The following is a 13,632-nucleotide window of genomic DNA, read 5'->3' on the forward strand; positions in this document are numbered from 1 at the left end:
AACCCTTACCCACAAATGCCAGATTTATATTTATTTCTCCAAAGTTTGGATTTTCATTTCTTCTGTCCCTAACATGCTTGTTTGCTACAGTTCACTTTCATGTTTTTAAAGTTCTCTGAGCCTTTAAAACTGAAAACTGACAAGATTTCTGTAGGCTATTATTCACTTAGCCACGGATTAAAAGTCTACATTTATTCTGAAGCAATGTTATTATCTTTGAAGCTTCCTCTTGAGAAGCAATGGTATTAGCTGATTGCTTGGAAAATGTTCATAAGGATATCTCACCTAAAATGCCTTATTCTTGTTTTGTGTTTAGAATATGACAGAGTTGCCTGGGTGGCTCAGTCTGTGAAGTGACCTGCTCTTGATTTCGGCTCAGGTCATGATCTCACGGTTCATGGGTTTGAGCCTCGCGTTGGGCTGTGAACTGACAGAGCGGAGCCTTCTTGGGATCCTCTCTCTCCCTGTCTCTCTCTGCCCCTCCCCTGCTCACAATCTCTATTTCTCTCAAATAAATAAATAAGCTTAAAAAAAAACCTTTAAAGTATGACAAGTAATAACCTGGTTAATGCACCTATTTCCTTCATCAAGCCTCTTTTGTACATTACAAGGTCCTGTGGTTGGGTCTAACCTCTGCTCCCACATTCAATCCAGGAATGTACAAGTAAGTCAGGAAAGGTGGTGCAGAATCAGTTTGCTCTGAGAGTTAACATGTGTTGAGAATAACTTATGCCAACATAAGACCCCCTAAGTTCTGGGAAAGCAAGAGTGGGTCATCAAGTATCATGGTCAAACTCTCCAGCGGTCATCCTCTGTATTGGTCAACATTCTCCAGAGAAACAGAACCAACAGGATAGAGAAAGAGGTGTTTGCAAGCAATTGGCTCACACAGTTGTGAAGTTTGGCAAATCCAAAATGTTCGGCCGAGGCCAACAGGCTGAAAGTTCCAGCAGGCATCAGTTGCCATCTTGAGTTTGAAGGCAATGGAAAAAGAATCCCTTCCTTTTCTGGCTGTCTCAGCCTTTTCTTTCAAGACCTTTAAGAGATTAGATGAGGTCCATCCACATTATGGAGGGTAAGCTGCTCTGCACAAAGTCTACTTATTTACATGTTCAGCACATCTGAAAACACCTTCATGGCAGCATCTTGACTGGTATTTGATTAAACAACTGAGTACCATAGCCTAGCCAATTGACTCATAAAAGTAATCATCACTATCCACCCCTTGTCAACTTGGCATTCATACTCATCTCCTTAGACCATACTTGACCTCCAAATAAAGACAATAACAGCCATATTTCTACCCAACCTGATAACAATTATAGTGTCTATAACCGAAAATGTACTTTCCCCCCCAAGAGAATGCAAAGTCTTTGGGTGATGTTCACCCTTGTCCTTTATACTCTGTAACTTAAATACTATGATGTAAAGTTAATACATTTTATGTTATATTTTAATGGGATAAGAGAGGGAAGAAAATACACACATACATACTCACAAACATATTCCTTAAAAAAAAAATAAAGAAGAAACACACCTAACAATTGCAGTCTTCATTTCTGCAAATGGTTATGTGCTCAAAACTGATGTTTATAAATCCCTTCTTTCAATACCCATTCCGTATTCCCTTTCTCCTTAGAAAGTATCCCAGCTTGCCATGGTTCTTTATGTAGTGGAGTGACTCAAACTTTCCTTCCCAAAAGGTCTGGGACTTTTACAGTCTTTCTTGAATTGAATTGTTGTAGTGGCCCATCCATTTTAACCACAAGGCATGGTAGTACTGAGACATGCCCTAAGGGATCTCTTTGAAAGACACTCTTCAGTACCTCTATTATGAAGCAACAGTCCAATTTCCCCTTCGTAATCAGGGCGTTACCCCAGTCAGTACAGTAATACCTTGTTTACCTGTTGATTCAGGGTCATGAGGAGCGCAAAGTGGCCAGGTGACAGTCTTAACTTCCAGTTCAATAGAATCATTGTTGTGTCTCATGGTGGAATCATTCCTCCCATTGGTACAGAGACCTCTCGACCAGCAAAGCATAATGTCATGGGGACAGAAAAGAATAATTTTGCTGGTGGATGACCAGAATCCATTCCCATTTCCACCCACTGATTTGCAAGTCCTGGCTATGGGAGAAATAATACTATATTTCTGGCTATGGGAAGTATGAGTCCTGGCTACGGGAGAAATAATACTATATGCTGATTTAGAGCACATAAAGCCTCCTGGAGAAACTTGCTTCAGCCCTGAAAGGTACTGTCAGCCAGCTGGTGCTGTAATTATCTTCAAAAGGTCATTCACTACTCTACCGAGCCAGATGCGTCAGGATGGTGGGAAACACGGTAAGACCAGTGAGTTCCATGAACATGGGCCCATTATCACTTCATTTACTAGAAAGTGAGTTCCTTGAGCAAAAAACTATGCCGCATGAAATGCCATGACTGTAAATAAAGAATTCTGTAAGTATGTAGTTTTGGCAGAAGCATTGTATGCAGAGAAGCCAAATCTTCCTGAAAGTAAGCATCCCAAACTGGGGGGGGGGGGGAATACAGGATGGGTTTAGGGACCCACTGGACCCACTGTGAGATGAACCTGAGCTAAAAAGTCCTTTGATCCCCTGGTCTCCATAAGCACCTACTCTGACTAGGGACTATGGTGATTTCTGGGTCTCCTGGAATTAGTGTCAGTTCATGGCCATTGTATAGTAGACCTGAAATTCTGATTATTTCCTTTCCCCCAATGTAGTCATGTTGCTGAAAGTGTTTAGGTCCCTTTGGGGAAGACTGAGCAAAAGATTAACAGCATACATACATTTTTGGAAGCATAGTAGGGTCCTTCCCCATGAGGGCACAGCCTCCCCCTTCATTCAAGGGGCTCTAGGTCTGCAAACTAGCTCAAGTCTGGGAATTGACTCTCTGTTTTATGATTCAAGTTACACTTTTGTTCACTTGATCCGGAACTCTTCCACTCATACATATCAAGTAAGAATGTAGTAGACTTCTCATCCTTTCACTTCTAGGAGCACTGTGATCAACTAGCCAAGGCCGTAAGTCTCTGTGAAGTAGACTATTCTGATTACTGCTTCGACTCTGTGCAGTGTAATAACCACACCCACCCTACCTTTAACAAGTAAGTACCATCACTTGGCCTTTGCCACCCTGGGGTCCAAGTATTTCCATTGCATTTAGGTTTCCCAATTTAGAGGCAGCACATCTCACTGAAATTTCTGACAGAGAGAGAAAAGCAATCACACAGCCTTCAAAAATGTTGGGGGCTCCCCTTATAAATTTGTTTCCCACAATCATGGGGAAAGTTGTGTCTCCTGGACTTTCTTGGGATAGGTAAGCGGGTCTTAAGTGACAAATCCACTCTAACTTCTAATCTCCTGAAGCTTTTCAATTGTTTTCTCTACAGTAGACCAAAGCAGGACTCGTATTTCAACTTATTTTGGTGTAGCCCCCCTACTGGCCCATGTTTCAACCAAACAATCAAATCTTTTAAGAGCCCTAACACCCCAAGCTGCAAAGTCAATTGAGAATCTATGCTTTGCAGACCCATGTTGATAAATCCAGCCTGATCCAACTTTGTGTTCCTCCCATCATTAACCCATACATTTAATATCCATTTCTACACACATTCCCCAGATTTTTGTTTGTTATAAATTAGAAAAAATCATGTATTTCTTTTACAATGTAATGCACCTCTTCATATGACAGACTTTGTAGGGGCGCCTGGGTGGCTCAGTCGGTTAAGCGTCCGACTTCGGCTCAGGTCATGATCTTGTGGTTTGTGAGATCAAGCCCTGCGTCGGGCTCTGTGCTGATAGCTCAGAGCCCAGAGCCTGATTCAGTTCTGTGTCTCCTTCTCTCTCTGCCCCTCCCCCACTTGTGCTCTGTTTCTCTCTGTCTATCAAAAATAAATAAGTGTAAAAAAATTTTTTTTAAATGATAGACTTTGTACCCCATCTTTCAGGGCCTGCTGGGACTTGGGCCTAGTTATAGGTCAAGAAGCAAAGAGGGGCGATGGGAGTCCATCCTATGGAGAACGAGCAGTGTCTCGCAAGGCAAATCCCTCAGGGGAGGCCATTATAGGTAAGGCAGGATTAATCTCCTCGGTGGGAGTGGTATGCCTTGTTCTACTGCCAAAGAAGACTCATCAGAATTTAGGGGTTCTATGCCCCCAGAATCATCAGAAATTATCCTGTATATCCTCATTCCAATTTTCAGGATCCCATTCCTTCCCAGCTAATGTCTTCAAATGTCAGGAGGAAACCCTGAGAGGCTAAGAATCCAATTTACATTGTAAATCAGCCACTCACAGAATGAGATTCTGGGTTTGTTTTTCAGCAACCTCAGCTCACAACTACAGAATACACTGGTCTCTTTCAGGCAGGCATGGAAGTTTTCAGGTCATTTATGAAATAGTAGAGCTGAGACTTTGAGTCACCGGGCTCAACCTTTTCTTTCCCACTTACTCTAGTGCATTTAGAAGCAAACAGCCAATCTCATTATAGTCATCACTTGGACAAAAATATCTGAAGGTATCATGTGCATGGTCACCCAAAACCTGGCTTCCATAAGTACTGACTTAGCTGTATCCAGTGGTGATATTTTGCATATCTCTGTTGCTGCATCACACTGTAGACTCAGTGTTCCCTTTACAACTTGAAGTGGAGTCTTTAGTGCCTTTAACTCTTATCAGATCAGTGAGCCAATTCCACAAACCCCAGAACCAATTCTGAAAACTCATCCTTAATACTCTGTTCCTCTAGAACCACTCTTGGGATAAAAAACTGTATTAATCAGGGTTCTCCAGGAAGCAGAACCAATAGGTTGCATGGAGGGGTGGGAGGGAGGAAAAGCTTGTTTTATGGAATTGGCTCATGCAGTTGTGGGTCTAGTGAGTTCAAACTCTGCAGGGTAGGCCAGCAGGCTGAAGACCAAGGGAAGAGTTGATGTCTCAGCTTGAATGTGAAGGCAGTCTAGAGGCAGAATTCCCTCTTATTCAGGGCACCTCAGTCTTCTTTCCTCTTAAGGCTTTCAACTGATTAGATATGACTCATCCACATAACAGATAATAGTCTGCTTTACTCAAATCCTACTCATTAAATTGTTAATCTCACCTAAAAATATCTTCACAAGTAACATCTAGACTGGTGTTTGACCAAATATTTAGGGACTTTAGCCTAGCCAAGATAATACATTGAAATGACCACAACAGCCTAGGAAATGACAGAGAAAGGCTCTGATGCAACTTCTAATCTCAGTGGTATTATTTACATTTCTATATTAGAAAAATGTGAGGAAATCCTTTTAACAACATTTTATTCACTAGAAACTCATCATACAAAGTATTACTTCAAAATATGCAGTCATTTAGCTCTTAGAAATATATTCAATCTCAAAAAATTCTCACTCTGATTAGTTTTCATCTTTGGAAAAAGATTAAATCCTTGGCCTAAGGAGTTATAGAAAGCAGTGTGCTGATCGTTAAAAATAGATACTTATTCTCTACTCACTTCCCTTGGGATCCTGAAGAGCCACCTGGTTTTAATGTTCAATAGTCAGCGGACATTATTAGATGAAATCAGAAGAACCAAGTTAGTCCCGTTTTTGCCACTGACTTTTTGGACGCTATACAAATCAGGCCACTTCTCCACGTCTCATTTTCTCAATGAAGGTCTCTGAATGATAGGATTTCCAATATCCATATGCCTGGATATGCTTAAATTTCAATATTTTTTTTATTTTAGGCATGTTGCGTTTTTTTTCTTCCAGCTTTGAGTTCTTTACTACCTTCAACTGTATTTCCCTGTGTTTGAATTTTTTTTTAATCCCATATTTCATGGATTGCTTCTTCGCATCATTCATCTTTCAGGTCAAACATCACCTCCTTAAAGAAGAGGCTTCTGATCATCCTCATCCAGCCACTCTCTAGCTCTTCAACCTGTTAGATTTGCGTCATGGGACTCATCACTATCTGATACCTAACTGACTTATTTACCATGTGTATTGTCTGTTTCACTAGCGACAGCATAAGCCCATGACAGCAGGAAGCTTGTTTGTCTTATCCATCTTGGTGCCCAGACTTAGACCAGTGATGGGCAGATCATATTACATAAATATTTGTTTAATTAGTCAACCAATGATGAACCAAACTTTAAATGAGTGAACCCTAAGTCTGTGTTATTATTGGGTATCAAAACGAACATATCAAAAGTATGTTCCACTGTGAAAGAACTAGGAGATCAATGGAGATGAGGGAAAGAAAGGCAATAAGGGGAAAGATATTAAAAATTAGCAAGTTTAATATGGCAAAGTAATATCTGAGCAGGGACATGATCAAACCTACAAGCCTGTATGGTACACTGAGTGAAAACGTATGGTTTCTTCAAATTCTGGAAGACCACAGTAAGGAAATTATTTAAGAAGTGACAGAGGAGGGGTGCCTAGGTGGCTCAGTCAGTTAAGTGTCCGACTTCGGCTCAGGTCATGATCTTGCTGTCCGTGAGTTCGAGCCCCGCATCAAGCTCTGTGCTGACAGCTCAGAGCCTGGAGCCTACCTCAGAATCTGTGTCTCCCTCTCTCTCTGTCCCTCCCTTGTTCATGCTCTGTCTCTCTCTCTCTCACAAAAATAAACAAACATTAAAAAAAGATATAATTAATAGGTGACAGAGGAAAGTTAAATGTCTGTCTAGTATTTCCCCTCAATTCATTCCTTTATATATAACCAAGGTTACCAGGTCCCCCTTTTTCATAGAAAATATAATTTTTTTAACATTTATTCATTTTTGAGAGAGACAGAGAGACAGAGTGTGAGTGGGGGATGGGAAGAGAGAGAGGGAGACATAGAATCTGAAGCAGGCTCCAGGAGCTGAGCTGTCAGCATAGAGCCCCATGTGGTGCTCAAACCCTTGAACTATGAGGTCATGACCTGAGCTGAAGTCAGATGCTTAACCGACTGAGCCACCCAGACACCCCTAAAATACAAAATATGGTCTCAGTTCCCCAGGGCAATAATAACTTGGGACTTGAGCTGACCCAGCTATGACAATCTGGTGGGAGTCAACTACTTGAAACAGGAAGCACAAATGACCTTGATTAGGGACTGTCTTATTTCTCAGGAAATTATATGGGACGCTGAGAGTGTTGATAAAGGGTTTAATACTAGTCTTCACTTTGACAAGCTCACTGCAGATCTTCCATTGATGGGAGCTCCCAAGTGCAGGAACAGTTTTGGCTTGGACTCATTATCTGGTCACAGGAGAGATCAACAGTCATCAAACCACCTCCTGGGAGAGACAGAATTTATGGACTAAGGCCCTAGAGAGCAGAGCAATTTATTCCTTCAGCAAATTTCCTTGGGAAGTTTGCTAAAGCTTCCATCCCACGGGGCCAACTTTCTGGCCTCATGGTCCTCTCTCTCTCCAGAGCAAACAGCCCTCACCTGCTCTCTTCCGTCTCTTACGACTAGACCTGAGGAGACCGGCTCGGTACACCCCTCCTCCTTCTCATGATAAAGGTAAGAAGAAGTCTTTTTCTGTCTCCTTCTAGATTTACAACATACCAGGTACCCACTGACACCAGGCTAGAAAAGCAAGTAATGGCTCTACAAGTAGAGACTCCAAGATTTTAGAGCTCATTCAGCCCACGGCTTATCGTGTTCCTCTAAATTCACTTGGAAGGCCTATTCTTCTGATTAAAATGGTAATAACTAATCTTAGCCTAAAAAATATTGAAGGGATGGCTAATGTAAGTTTGGAGAAGGTTTAAGGAATTAATAAAAGTCCTTTTCTTGTAAGGTACTTCATTTAATCCTCTGCTATGAAGCAGGTATTATTAATATCCTTTTAACAGATCCGAAGAAAGGAGAGAAGAATTAACATTTATTATGCAACTTAATAGGTTTCACACATCAAACCAAGGGTTCTAAATACTTTATGCCATTTAATTCCATCACAACTCCATTAGGTGAGTATTATTATTTATGCTTTCGGAACATGAGGAGACAGACATTAATGTGAGTTGATCTGCCCCAGTGACATCGCTATTAATAATAGCTTGAGATTCTGCCTGGGGTATGGTATCACCAAATCTGCTAACCCCCTTGTTTTGCACAATGCTAACTCCACAATTTGAGAGCCACTGCCGTCTGGACTCTTGTATTTCCAGAATGCACATGGGCAAGGTTTCTCAGACACTCTTGCCACATGGGGCTGGCCTGGCTGGAGAGGTAAGAAGGAAGATGTAGATATGATGTGGGCTGTGACTTGCAGCCACCGAGATAGGTGTGGATTCATGAACAGATGCCAGCCTGGGCAGATTTCTGGGCACGATGCTGGAGTGCTGTCTCTACTCTTGCCTCTGTCCCATGCCACATGTTTAGTAACAACTTGGAAAAACAAGTTGATGACATGTGGTTACAATAAGTTTCACTCTCTTTGAACATTAAATCTACTTTTTCATCTGTCCGGAATATGGACCCCATTACTCTGCCTGTCGTTCTTCTCCTGATTAATTCTATTTTTCAGATTTAAGCTTGAATATTACTCCTCTAGGAAGCCTTTCCGAATCCCCTAATCACAAACTAGGTCAGAGACACATGTTGTTTAATCTTATGACACACTTCTTTACAGCATTGAATCAGACTTTTATGTACATAAATTTTTATGGCATACATATAAAATATATTTAATATATTTATATTATATTATATTATTATATATTATATTAATTATATTATATAACATATAATTATAGTTATATAATATAATTATAATATAATATAATTACATTAATTAATATCTATTAAATACATAATATATTTAATATAAATATAAGTATAAATATGATGAACATGTTTTGCTTCTCTGAAAATGAAAAAATAATGTTTAGGGTTTTAGCATCCAGGGAGCTACCTCAGTCCATGTCTGAGGAGACTATTAAAACAATGAAACACAAACAACTGGATGAATCTAATTTTGGTTAGTCTGAAGCAATAGACTGCCAATGGACAGATACTGATACCCAGATCTCTTTATACTTGACCATCCTTGTGATCTGTCCCATGCAGTATACTTCTAAGTAAGTTATTTAAAATTATAACATTTCCAGGGAGCCTGGGTGGCTCCATTGGTTGAGCATCTGACTCTTGATTTCGGCTCAGGTCATGATCCCAGGGTCATGGGATTGAGCCCTGTGTCAGGCTCCAGGCTGAGTGTGAAGACTGCTTAAGATTCTCTCTCTCTCTCTCTCTCTCTCTCTCTCTCTCTCCCTCTGCCCCTCCTCCGCTCATGCTTTCTCTCTCTCAAACACAAAACAGAACGCAACAACAACAAAAATGAAAGCATTTCCAGAGCTGAAACTGAGACGTAACAAAACTATGTCGTTCAAGGAATACCAAAAGGAAAATGGGAGAAAATTTAGGGCTGCATGATAAAAGCTCTTAGTTCCATAAGTGTTTCATGAAACAATGGCCCCATGCCATAGAACAGAATGGAATGTAGAGGTTACTGAGGCAGGTTTCAGCCATTACAAGAAAAGAATTTTAGGGAATTATGCTATCCAACAACAAAGCAACCAAGTTAAGAAGTAATGACATTCCCCTGGCTTTGAAGCGGACCCGATGTTCAGGTGTTGTATGGAAAATTCAAGCATCTGACAGAGGACTGAACTAGGTAATTTCTGAGGTCCTCTCCAGCACTAAGAATTAATGACCTATAGATAACTCTTTTATAAATATTTTATTATAGATCTTGGACAGCACTATTAAAATGACAGAAGTATGGCTATCATAAAATTCTCTAAAGTCATCATTATCACACAGATTCCAAAGCCCTCTATCAAATATAAGTGGGAAACTAGCCCTAGATGTGTTTGTTATAGCCTTCTACTTGTTATGTTCCCTAGTGACAGGGTATTTTCCACAGTGCAGCCCTAATGTTGGTTACCAAGTTGTTTTCCGTGCGGGCTCTTAAATGGATGATTTGATCATGAAATCACCTTAAAAGTGAAAGAGAAAGTTAAAACAAAAGTATAAATGACATACTTTTCATAGTATATTTATCCGTACAACACGTATTTATCAAGTGCCTATAATTTGTACATTAGGCTTGGTGATATGGGAGATGAAAATGTAAATAAGGGCAGATGTCTGCCCTTGAACTTGTGGATAATAATGATGGTTATCTGTTATCGAGCTGCTCTTGTGATGAACTATGCATTGTGGTAGATACTTTACATAATGAACTCTTTTAATCCAAACAAAAACCCTAAGAACTAAGTATAATTATTATCCCCATTGTCAAGTAAAGAAACTAAGACTCAGAGAAATTATATATCGCCCAGCATCACAGAGCCAGGACGTGAGATTTTTCAAACCACATCATTTAATTCAAAACTGATTTCACACAGATGCACTGCCCCTACTCCTCATATTTTAATAAAATATTGAATAGGACAGGTAATATTAGAAATCATTCAGAGCATGACCGAAGTTCAGAAGAAGAAAAGAGAATTGATAGGAACTGGACACTACTCATCAGCTGTTGGAAAAACAACAGAGTCATTCGTGCCCCAGGTGCTCTGAACATCTGTGACAGTCTAGTCACATTTCTCCCTATGCTTGTGACACAGAGCTGGGTCTATGTGGACAATTTGTACTAGTGTGGTGCTTCTGGCTTACGATTTTTCTTCAAAGCTCATCATAAATAATTAATGTCAAAAATGGGAAGGTTGAGGAGCACCTGGGTGGCTTAGTCTGTTGAGCATCCGACTCTTGATTTCGACTCAGGTCAAGATCTCACGGTTCGTGGAATGGAGCCCCATATTGGTCTTCGTGCTGATGGCGCGGAGTCTGCTTGGGAGGAGCCCTATGATAAATTTCCATTTCCTTCAATTCCTGCACTTCTCTTGATTGGGTATGAATTGAGAAACCAGGAGCGGGAGGCTCATCCCTGACCCTGTCCATCTCAGACCTGTGTGAGCTCTCCATGAGCACTGTTTACTTTCTTCAATTTCCATCTTATGATTGGATTTTCAGTGTTACATCCATATATTCCCAAGTCAATCCCTCAGGAGGCACTGGGTGTAAATAAATATGTGAATGAATGAGTGAATGAATGAATAGCTTCCCACCCTCATCTTAATGACTGACCCCTGCTTTCAAGAATTCCTTGACACTTTCTTATGAATTTACTGAGAGAATTAATTTGCATTCCCCTTCTCCTAAAAATTGTTGAGAATGCCACAAACTTCCTCTGCCTCTTTTTCTTAAAAAAAAAAAAAATCTTATACAATTCAGGCCAACTCTTGGCACTTAGAAATTAAGTTATAGAGCTGTAGATATTTATGTGAAAAGACTTGGTAAAAGAAGAGGGAAAGAGAGAATTAGTCTCAATTCGAAGTTTCTAACATCAGACCTGATCAAATTAGAACATGGCTCAGAGTGTGAACTAAATATATCATTGGTCTTATTTTCCCTCCTGCTTTGTAACTCTCAGCAGAGATCCTCTCTCTTAGCTCAATGACCTGGGGAAATCACTCACTGTTGATGGAATTTGTGTTCCTGGCCTATCCATCTCCCCCAGAGCTCCGGGTCTTGTTCTTCCTTGGAGTCAGCCTGGTTTATATCTTGATCATCGGTGGGAATGTCTTCATTGTGGTGGCCATCCATACGGAAGCACGCCTGCACACAGCCATGTACTACTTCCTGGGCAGCCTCTCGGGAATAGAACTATGCTACACTGCTGTGGTGGTGCCCCACATCCTGACCAACGTCCTCCAGTCAGAGAAGACCATCACCCTCCTGGGCTGTGCCACTCAGATGATCTTCTTCATTGGGCTTGGTAGTGCTGACTGCTTCCTCTTGGCTGCCATGGCCTATGACCGGTATGTTGCTATTTGCTTCCCCTTGCAGTACCCACTCACTGTGACTTTAACTCTCTGTGTCCATTTGGTCGTGGCCTCTGTGGTCATTGGCTTGTTCCTGTCCATACAGCTGGTGGCCTTCATCTTCTCGCTGCCATTCTGCCGGGCGCGGACTATCGAGCACCTCTTTTGTGATGTGCCACCGGTGATGTGTCTTGTTTGCACCAACAGCCACATCCATGAGCGGGTAGTGCTGGTGGAGGCGACATTGGCCATTGCCATGCCTTTCTTCTTCATCGCCACCTCCTACGCCTTCATTGTGGCTGCTGTGCTCAAGATCCACTCGGCGGCTGGCCGCCACCGGGCCTTCTCCACCTGCTCCTCCCACCTCTCCGTGGTCCTGCTGCAGTATGGCTGTTGTGCCTTCATGTACCTGCGCCCCAACTCCAGCTACTACCCCAAGCAAGACCAGTTCATTTCACTGGTGTACACATTGGGAACCCCACTGCTCAACCCACTTATCTACACCCTGAGGAACCGTGAAATGAAGGGGACCCTGGGGAGAGTTCTTGCCAGGAATTGCCTCTCCCAGAGCAACTAGGGGAGGGTACAACCTTCAGGCAAGGATTTGGTTCCAGCTCATGCCAATCTCCATGCAACTGGAATTTATCCTAGTTAATAAGTCATCTTTAAAAAATGATATAAATTATCTGGATATTATTTAGCTATGTGTGCCAGAGACCTCTAAAATTTGTCTACTATTTTACTCACTAATTCTCTTCTAGAAAGGAAATTAACAAATGTGCATAACAACAGAAAGTGACAAGTATAATACTGCCTCTCGGTTATCGGCTGGAAAGAGAGGGCTCATTCAATAGATTTTAACTGAAAAAATAATAATAATAAAAAGATTACATATTGAAGTAAAGGAACCAATAAGAGTGGCAACACACACCAGTCTAGCAATAGAAAGAAGCCACGATCGCTCCTGGACCTCACAGACATAAGGTGGTACAGTATTATCAGAGACCAGTAAGAGCTAGGTTCATTGAGAGAAAACACTTGGTAGAAACTGTACCTTCAGGGCTTTAGGGGGGGAAAGGCAACAACTGACAGGACTCCAGCCATGCAAGGAGAGAGCAGGGAGATAAATAGCCCCGCCTCTCTCTGCTTGCACCCTCCCAACCCACCCCTTGCCCTGTCTCCCATTGGCCAAACCCAACTGGAAGCAAGAGGGCAGTGTAGACTGAATGATTCGGTTCTCAGAAACTAGACTTGTAGAGCACAACAGGGCAGAAAAGGATCCTGAGAGTTAGGGACAAACAGAGAACAATCAGAAAAGGATTGTTTATTATATAGTATTTTATGGAGAAATGAAAATATGTTAATGACCCAATTTCCCCTTAATAAAGTATTGGCTAGACAATTATTGTATGAAAGAATATTGTTTATACCCTCTACCTCACAATGCATGTCCTCCAAATAAGCTTTATTTTCTGGGAAAAGTAACAGTAGCTTCCATGCTCATTTGCCTTAGTGAATTCCTGTTTTCCTTCCAGTTATATTCTGATAATACTTTGTTATCTTTTCACCTGTCTGGAGCTTTTAAGAAGACGATTTTTGTGTCTTTTTAAATATTCTCGATATCCCCTAGAATTTTAGGTAGTAATTAACTTCTTAGTAACACGTTCATTTATCAGTGGCATTCTACAGTCAATAATCCCTAATTAGTTACATAATTAAAGAAGTGGTTATCTGAAAGTT

At 41.2% G+C, this 13,632-nt stretch overlaps 1 protein-coding gene across 1 annotated transcript; it reads left to right on the forward strand.

The window, feature by feature from the left end:
* The first annotated feature begins 11,501 nt into the window (after positions 1-11,501).
* On the forward strand, positions 11,502-12,469 carry LOC125915739 (olfactory receptor 10W1). The gene has a single exon (XM_049621722.1). It carries the CDS (start codon positions 11,525-11,527, stop codon positions 12,467-12,469), a length of 945 nt encoding a protein of 314 aa, XP_049477679.1. The 5' UTR covers positions 11,502-11,524.
* Positions 12,470-13,632: the final 1,163 nt, after the last annotated feature.

This window comes from Panthera uncia, chromosome D1, assembly GCF_023721935.1.
Source record: "Panthera uncia isolate 11264 chromosome D1, Puncia_PCG_1.0, whole genome shotgun sequence".
Classification (NCBI taxonomy): domain Eukaryota; kingdom Metazoa; phylum Chordata; class Mammalia; order Carnivora; family Felidae; genus Panthera; species Panthera uncia.